Consider the following 9,519-nt stretch of genomic DNA (forward strand, 5'->3'; position numbering starts at 1 on the left):
TCAAAGTAAACACTCCCACCAATACATGTAAGAATAATAATAGCATTTAATAAGTGATTTTTAAAAATCTTTGGAGTGTTACAATTTGAACGTATCCCAAAACAGGAAGTGTCGCAAAACAGGAAGTGTCATCAAACCCCAGTGTCTACCTGTCATTCATCTCCATCACTGCTGCAGTTTCGAGCCATTTTTTTGTTTTGTTTTGGTTGTAATGTGGATGGAGCTCCACTTATCCCATCCTGTTTACAATGATGTCTGGCCTGGGTTCTTTGGTCTGTCAAAACCAGGCAAGCCATTTAACCTCTTCGTGCTGATTTATCATTTTTAAAATGGAAGGGTCTCAAAGTGTGATAATTGCATTGTGGTTACATTGGAGAATGCCCTTGTTCTTACGAGTGCTTAGGGGGAAAGTGGCATGATGTTTGCACCTAACTCATGATTCATGCACCTAAATCATAACTCAAATGGTTCATGATTTAAAAAAACACTCGGTATGTGTATGTGTAAATGGGGACAGAGACACAGAGAAAGAAAGCAAATGTGGCAAATTGTTAACACCTGGTGAATTGTTTGGTGAAGTGTATTTGGTTATTAATGATACTATTCGTGCAACTTTCCTGAGGATTTGAAAATTTTAAAAAAGAATTACAGTAGGTCAACAAGATGAAATATCATGTAGACATTAGAAATGATTGTTGTTAGTTATTGAACTTTATGCCACGTAAAATGAAAGGCAGGATACATGTTTTAAGTACATTCTCTTCTTAACTATGTAAAGTTACTATTTCTAGCAATAAACTTAGCAAGCATAATGAGGCTGTAAAATTTAACTCATACTACAACTTCGAACAGAAAAAAAAAGTAGTATCTTCATTTTGTCTTTAATATAGCCATCTATCTGACACTCTTTCACTAGTAGTAGGAAAAAAATGAAATATCTAATCTAGGTTAAACAAAAAATTGAAAGGTCAGATTATTTGATGTGTAAGATCCCTTCCAGTTGCACAATCCTGTAGTTGGTAATTAAGCAACGTGATTTAATGATGATTACATTAATCTCTTCTCCAGAGTTGTAGCCCATTCCCCAGGGTATACAAGGGAAGAAACTCAGCCATACGTGCGTATCTCATTGCAGGAAAATGAGGACAAGACGGGAGCTGGAGCCCAAGGGCCCCAAGCCAGCCACCCCTTCTCCCCAGGGCGCAAACAGCGGCAGCAGCCCACACCCTGCAACTGTGACCTTCAGCCCTGTTGATGTCCACGTGGAGTCTCGGTGACTCCCACCGTGATGTTATCTTGGCCACTGTCTGAAGAGCCTTCTCCAGTCAAGACCAAGAAGCACATTTCTCCTCTGGCAGCTTCACTATGAGTTCCTTCCGGTCAGGTCTACAGGGCCATTGCATGCAAACCCTGATGCTTCAGGCAACTCCCATCCTGCCCTGCCCTGCCCTGCCCCTCCCCATCCCAACTACTATGTCCCTATTCTTGCCGCCATCCTACTCTTTTCTCATCTGAGTAAGTAGAACTATGTTGGAAATCCACTGATGTGTGTTTGGCTCTCTTCCCCCAAACACAATAGCCAGCCAGCCAGCCAGATAGCCCAGGAGTCTTCTGGTCAGGCGTCAAGGCTCCTGAGAGTGTCATTACAGGGTCTGCCACTGGGGTCATATCAGATTAAGGGCCATATCCACCGCTTTGCAGAGCAAAATAATTCAGCCCCATAATCAGGCAGAGGAGAACTAACTTAGACTAACTACCCAGAAAACTAGCTCGTTAATTTGTAATTTGTTGCAGTACTAGATGACCACTAGCTAACTTCTGATGGTCGGTCAGCACGTTTTTCCCTCTTTAAGAACGGTTACAAGGAAAACTGAATTCTTCTCCAAAGGTTTCTACTTCATTAGTAAAGAAAGAGTCAGATTAGGAGGAATAGGGTGACCTTGAGGAATAATGGCCTCGAGGACAAGCTTGTTGCAGTGTCCATGGACCTGGTGGCTGGTCAGGGCCCCTTCCCTTCTTGCTCTCCCAGCTGGATTTACCCTGACTTGGTCTCATTTCCTCGCTCCCCTTGATTTTGGATTCTGATCAATCCTCATCCTCCAGTTAACACATTATTACCTCCGAGGACCAGTAGTTGGAGACTGATTAAATTGTAACTTTGTGTTACCCATACCCTTCCTGGTTGCCTTACAGAGATTCACGACATATTTAAAGTACCACATTCACATACCATTTCTCCATAAAGAGCTGATTTCTTTGATTCCTTAGCCTGGAGTACAATCTACTGAGAAGGGAAAGCATTTTGGAATTAAGACCTGTCTTCCAAGCCCCACTTCCTGGTCATGTGGCCTTGGAAAAGCGACTTGACCTCTCCGTATTTGGTTTCCTAATCATGAAGTGGGAATGATAACATCTCTCTAACTGGGTTATGATAACAAGTCAAGGTCTTAGTAAAGCAGCTGTGATAGTGCCTGGCTCCAGCAAATGCTTAATGAAAGGGGGCCAGCATTATTATAATTATGATATTTCTTCAACTGCAAAAACATATTTTTTTACATTGTAATGATTCTGAAATCAGAATATGTCTTAAAATTGATGGGTCCATTAATGCAGTTGCATTTCTCTCTCAAAAACCTGTTTCCTTTAATCAATCATGCATCTTACAATTGAAAGCATCTTGGAAACAGAGTAATAAATCCTTATTCTGTTACAGAAAGCGACACACTCTGACATTTAACCTCAAATTCTAGGAGTCTCTCCCTTTTGGGGTTATAATCCCTTTTGAGGGGAAATTGAGGGCCAGGGAGATAAGAGGACCGTCCCCTGGGTCACACACCTCATGTCATCCCACTGTAAAAATGATCACGTAAATATGTCTGGAGAAGTGTTGGCAAATTCTTCCTCCCCAGACATCTTTTCTCCCTACTGTGTTTAAATACTTGTATCCACCAAGTACCAGGCACGTTGCAAGGTTATTTCACATAAGTTATCTCATAGGATTTATTTTTCCCCATAACTCTACGAGGTATTCTTTTTCCACGTGCAGATAACAATTTCAAACTCAAAGAGAAAAAGCACTTGTCCGTAGTCACACAGCTAATAAGTTGCAAAGAGAAGACTCAAGCCCAGGTCTCTTTGACTCCAAAGTCCATCTTTTTGTTGTATCACACTCTTCTCCGCCATCTTGGCTGAAAGAACATAGGTGTGTTTGTGGGTTGAACAAGAGGAGGGCAGCCCTGTCCATGTGTCTGAATAGAGGTCAGGGGTCTAGCTTCCAAATCAAAAGTTGGGGCAAATCCACTTTGGTAGCCACCTTTGGGCTTCCATGATTGCAGCAAAAGGAGCCCTTACTCAACCCACCCAAGCTCTAAGGATTCCTGCTTCAGTCCCCCACCACTTAGGCCCAAGGAGCAAGGTGTGGATCCAGGGCAGAGCCATTTCTTTAAGGACTCAAGCCCCAAATAGATATGTTTCCCAAACATATTCTGCTTTAAAAAAAAATTTTTTTTTTAAATGTTCCAGCCCTTCCACCAGGCTCTTCTGCCCATGGGAGAATCGTCCTGGAATTACTAGGGGAATTATCCTCTAGTATATGTTCTTTTGCTAAATGAAAGCTTGGAAATGGAGGAAAGAGGGGAAAGTAGAGCGGTGAGAGGGAGGAAATAAAATGGTTTTAATGTTTTGTTTTAACTAATAGAAGTCCTTTTAAGGCTCCCCTGTGCAAGTTGAGGTGCTACTAAAGACATTAAGTCACAGTCCTTGCTCTCAAGAAGTCTGCAGCTGGCCTGTGACAGGGACCTTGCAACGCACTTGTGTATTTCGTTTTTGACAGGTACCTTTCCTAACTGAGCAGATGCTGCCTTATTTGGCCACTAAATCGATAAAAGATATTAAATGCTTGAAGAAAAATGTCTAAAAATAAAAAGTTTTAAATCAAATGTTTGTTGAGTTGATTTCAATGAAGTTTAGAACTAACAGAGACCTTTTCTATTAAAAGCTTGCTGTCCCTGACCATGTAAATAGGGTCCTGCAGGGAAGCCGGAGCCTTTTCAAACACTGTGTTCTCACGTAGAAAGAATGATGGAGAAGGTGAGTTGCCATCAACAGACCTTTCTCTGAATTTGGAAACTGGTTAACTGGATTATATGTTACAAAAACAATCCCATTTTAAGGTCTGCTGTTAACCACTAGAGGTGCTGAGATGCCAAGGTTTGGGGACCCCTGGGAGTATAGGAGACGTTAGAATGGGACCCAAATCACCGATAATGATTTTGACCATGAACTAAGCTCCTACTCTGTGCCAGGCATGTGATGGGCCCTTTATACTCACCAGCTCTTTAATCATTACAACTCCCATGCATAGGAGCCATCGTTTCTATTTTTTGTGTGAGGGAGGTAACTTTTCCTTGGATGACGCAGTGGACGTTTGCTGTTCTTTTGGTGACCATTCCTGTGTTGGGGGGGTCTTCTACTTTAGGAGGCAGGTCCATCTCCTGCTATAAAAGCTGTGAAGGCCACACATTTATTTTCCCAGAGTCCCTTGCAGCTAGGGAGGGCACATGACCTAGGCTCTGCCAATCAGACACTCCTGCCACAGACTTTGAATCCAGAAGTTGGTAACATCGAGGGACAGGAACTGTGCAGAATCTACTCTGGTGGCAGGTGAGTTGGCATCTTCCATTTCAAGAGGCAGCAACATCAAGGGTTCTCACAGCAGTGGCAGAGTCATTCTTGAGTCTATACCCAATGTCCATGGAGTTGGCTATACGAGCTATGCCTGACAACAGCCATGGTGTCGGTACCAAACTTGTTCTTTAGTATGATTTTAGGTGTCATACCTGGCAGCACACCTCTTTCTTGGTCCTGGCCTTCTGGAAATTTCAGCAACTACCTGACTTTTTTTGCTTAAATCAGTATTAGTGCCTGCTGATTATAGCTAAGAACTGTATGGCTATAGGACACTTGCTCATGGCCACCCACCTGGGAAGTAGCTGGCATTGAAACCCAGGTCTCCAAAGCTCTTGCGCTTTTCATACAGATGTTTCCAAGTGAGGCTAAGTGATCCAAGGATCCACAAAATGACGTGGAATCACAGAGATGGTAGAGTTGCCTCCTGTTATAGGCGTCCCAGAGACTTTGTGACTGGGAATGTTAATGAAGGAGTATTTTAAAAGAACCTGGAAGAATCGGTAGGATATTTTTAAGTAAAGTTGATTTTTTTAAATTGAAATACAGCGCACACACGTGTGTGAGCTTGAAAAATGGCCACAAGCCAAGCACACCTGTGTAACCTGCATGAAAATGAAGAAATGAAACATTATCAGCACCCTAGGAGCCTCCCTTTTCTCCTACCCTTCTCACCTCCCACAAGGGGTAAGCACTGTCCTGATTTGATTACTATAGAACAATTTTGTCTACAAGTAGAATAATACAGTGTCAACTCTGGTTTCTGGCTTCTTTTGCACAACAAGGTGTTTGTGTATATTTGTTCATATTGTGACATGTAGTTGATCATTCTCATTGTGGTAGTATTTAATTATGTGACTATAACTACATTTTATTTATCCGTTCTATTCTGTGTACATAAAAGTTATTTCTAGTTTGGGTCTGTAACAAGTGGTACTGCTGTGAACATTTTGATGGTCACATATATTTCTCTTGGGAATATTTCTAGTAGAGAAATTGCTGGATCACAGGGTATGGGTACATTCAGCCTTAGTGGATAGTACCAAATTGAATTGAATGTTCCTGGTATCCTTATCAAAAATTAACTGACCATAAACATAAACACTTATTTCTGGATTCTGAATTCGATTCCATTAATCTATATTTCTATTCTAACGCCAACACCACACAGTTTTGATATGTAAGTTTTGAAACCTGGCAGTGTGAATCCTCCAATTTTGTCTAGTCCTCCATATTTTATTATCTTTTTCAAGATATTTTAGCTATTCTAGGTCCCTTACATCTCCATGAATTTTAGGATCAACTTGTCAATTTTGCAAAAAAAAAGCTAAGATTTTGGTAGGAATTGTGTTGAACCTGTAGATCATTTTGGGAGTGTTACCATTTTAATAATATTCAGTCTTCTGATCCATGAGCATGGAATGTCTTCCCATTTATTTTGTTCCTTTGTTGTTGTTTTTCAGTGAAATTTTGTAGTTTCCATTGTACAAGTCTTGCAATTAAAAAAAAAAAAAAAGTCTTGCAATTTTTTGTTAAAATTATCCTTAATATTTTATTCTTTTTTGAAGCTATTGTAAATGGAATTGCTATCTTAGTTTCCCTTTCAGGTTGTTCATTGCTAGCACATAGAAATGCAACTGATTTTTGTGTGTTGCTTTGTATCCTGCAACTTTGCTGAATTTGTTTATTAGCTCTACGTTTGTTTGTTTTGTTTTTTTTCTGTAAAATCTTTAGAGTTTCTACATATAAGATCGTGTCATCTGTGAATAGAGATCATTTTACTTCTTCCTTTACAATTTGCCTAGTTACTCTAGCTAGAACTTCCAGTGCTACTTTGAATAGAAGTGGTAAGGAACAGACATCTTTGTCTTCTTCCTCATCTCACAGAACTTGTGTAGCAGGGAAGACAAACAATTAAACACATAACTGTTATTTTTGTGATCAGAAGTTCAAGGTATTATGTGAGCCTCTTGCTGGGGCACCTAGCTCAGCCCAGAGGCTGGTGGGTAGGGAAAAAGGCCCCCAGAAGAAATAGTATATAAACTAAGAGTGATAACAATTGAGTAAAAGTGAGTCAGGGGAAAAGTGGGAGGAGAGAGAGAGAGGTAAAGGGAGCCCTGCTGGAGAGAGGAGCTTTAGTTTAGCAGTTGTCTCAGGGAGCAGTGGGAGATGGGCTGGGAAGAGAAGGGAGGCTCCATTCTGCAGGATCTTCAAGGCGTGGCTATTTTAAAGGAAGGTGCTCAAGCATTGAAGTGACAAGATCAAATCTGCTTTAAGGAGATTTATCCTGCTACAATGTGGAGAATGGATTGGCGTGGGAGAGACTGGAGGCTGGGAGAACAATTTAGAGTCTATTGCGAGAAGGAACAGGAGCATCTATGTATCTGTTAGTTTTAAAATGCCTTTTGTAAATAATTCTCTAATTGTCAAGTTTTGTTCTTTTCCCTTTTTAAAGCAGCTATTTGTGGGTGTGCAGTAACCCAACAAAAATGTCTCCAGGAATCGTCTCAGGCCGACTGAGTGGGGGCACACAGCAGGGGCATTGTCTCAGCTCTGTAGCCCTTTGTCCCAGGACACCCATTCCCTGCACAGAAACTTTCCTGACAAAGAAGCAGACTGCTGTGGTTCAGCAGCTACTACTGTCCTGGACTCTGACTGCCTGCCCACATTTGGGAGAAGTAGGTAGAACTAAGACTGACCTTCAGGTCTGTAGTGATATGAAACCCTCTGTCTGATGACAGCCAGGTATTAGCAGAGAGGTTCCCTTCCTGGCTCAAACTCAATCTGTGACCTGTAATGAATAGAAAGAGCAGTCAATAGAAAGAGACCTTCAAATGACCCAAACATTGGAATTAGCAAAGGATTTGAGATAACATTGATAAATGTGTTAATGATCTACAGGAAAAGATGTACATAGTGGCTGAAGAGATGGAAAATTTTAGGAGGTTTTTTGGAAACTATAATAGAAGAACCAAATAGCATCTCAAAACTGAAAATACAGTACCTGCAATCAAACATGCTTTGGATGTGATTAACATTAGGTTGGATACAACCAAGGAAATGATCAGTGAATGTAAAAACAGATCAATAGATAAAATCCCAACAGAGAGAATAAAAAACTGAAAATCAGAAAAAAGGAAAAGGAATTAATGTTCAAAGGGCAATGAAACTGTTATCTTTGGGGTTGTCTTTTCTACTAGATAAAATTCTTTTGCATTGCTATTGGACAAAAATCATTTGCATTGCTCTAAGTTTTCTACAAGTGAATATCTAGCCTTACAGAGTTTTTAAATGTTATAATCAACAGTAAATGAAATAAAAGCACATTTCTCTAAAGAACTGGATAATCATTGACAGGGCCTGCTAGGCAATGAATGTCCCGAGACATTGAAAGGAAGTGCAATAATTTCTTTTGCCCGTTTCCAAATTTTGGGTAGTTTTTCTTAACGAGATTTAAGAGTTAAGACTTAAAAGGAGAGAAATGTGGCTTCTAAGAGATTTCTCTTCCTTCCTTCCCCTCTCTCTCTCCCTCTCTCCTCTGTCAAACACTTCTGCAGCACCTTGTATGTACCAAGCAAGCACTATGCTGAACATTTTACAAATATAAACTCATTTCATTGTAAAAGATAAATTGTCCCAAACCTGACCTGGGGAAAAATGTTTTTGTGGAATATAATTCTCAGCTTCCTTCTAGGGCAAAAAACAAAAAAAGAAAGAAGAAAAAGAGAGAGAGAGAGAGAGAGAGAGAGAGAGAGAGATTCCTGAAAAAATGCTTAAGTAATTTTCTGATGAATTTTAATAGAATTAAGACTTCTTCTGGGAGACTAGCTATTCACCAACCCAACTGACTTTTATCTGAGAGTCTGAGAGTCTTCTATCAAGAGTTTAGTAACCCTGACCTAGTCCCTTTTTCTTTCTTTATCTTTTATAACAATGATTATCCATTTTCTTTTTTCCATAATAGAGCATTTTTTTAAATTTAACCTATTAAAAGCCTTTCTCTTGCCACGAGATTGTAGTAAAACTTAGACATATGCTATTAACTAAATTATCTATAAAATCTAATTTTCTTTAGCAATCCTTATAATGACCCAAGAGACCTAAATCTGACTACTCTCCTTTGCCATTCAGTTTTTGTAGATCAAAGCCCAAAATACTTTCCTTGCCCAGGAGGACGGCCTCTCAGGTCAGATATTTATGGCAGATACAATGCACATGCCTGGATTCACAAGTGTCCTGTAGGGGGAAAAATGTGCTTTGCCTTCAGTTCAGACCAGAGTGATCACAGAGAACCATCTACCAAGGTGGCAGAATATTCTTAGAGATTCCGACATACTGGAATCACGTTGATGTAAGAAGGATTTATAATCAAGGAGAAATAACCTTGGGCTTCAAGGCAACCTTGAACTCTTAACCTCCCCCCACACACACACACCAAAACAATATTGCTATTGATGAAACCACTGAGGGCTGAAGAGAAAAAGAGAGGCTGCCATGGCTTTTCCTGGAAACAAGACTGTCAAATGGAGCTCAGACCTGAAATGCCAGATCTCAGGGAGCTGGAACTGATGCCCAAACGTTTAAAAGGCCAGACCCTAAAAACTAGGTCCTGAAGAATTAGCCGGTAACCCCCCTTTATCAGGAGAACCCCAGAGGTAGCTGGAGCGTATGGTGGGTCACTTTATTCATTCTGTTCCTCACCTCTTGTGTTTCCCATAGGTAACAATGGTCCTTGTCAGGGACCAACAACAGATTGCCTAAAGTTTTGAGGGGTTGTGGCCAAAGAGAGGCATTTAGGGGTAGTCTGCAACTGTGAGGGTTCCATTACCTGGG

At 40.6% G+C, this 9,519-nt stretch overlaps 1 protein-coding gene across 4 annotated transcripts in view; it reads left to right on the forward strand.

Annotated features, from left to right (window-relative positions):
* The window catches only part of NCMAP (non-compact myelin associated protein), a 34,553-nt gene extending 30,615 nt beyond the window's left edge, over positions 1-3,938 (forward strand). For all 4 annotated transcript variants that reach the window (XM_088790539.1, XM_088790541.1, XM_088790540.1 and 1 more), the window contains one exon: positions 1,136-3,938. In XM_088790539.1, coding sequence (XP_088646665.1) covers positions 1,136-1,277 — 142 coding nt within the window. In that variant the 3' untranslated portion in view covers positions 1,278-3,938. The remainder of the gene's footprint in view (positions 1-1,135) is intronic.
* Positions 3,939-9,519: the final 5,581 nt, after the last annotated feature.

The sequence above is a fragment of the Rhinolophus sinicus genome, chromosome 14 (assembly GCF_057876585.1).
Source record: "Rhinolophus sinicus isolate RSI-liver-muscle chromosome 14, RSI-T2T, whole genome shotgun sequence".
In the NCBI taxonomy this organism is placed as follows: Eukaryota; Metazoa; Chordata; class Mammalia; order Chiroptera; family Rhinolophidae; genus Rhinolophus; species Rhinolophus sinicus.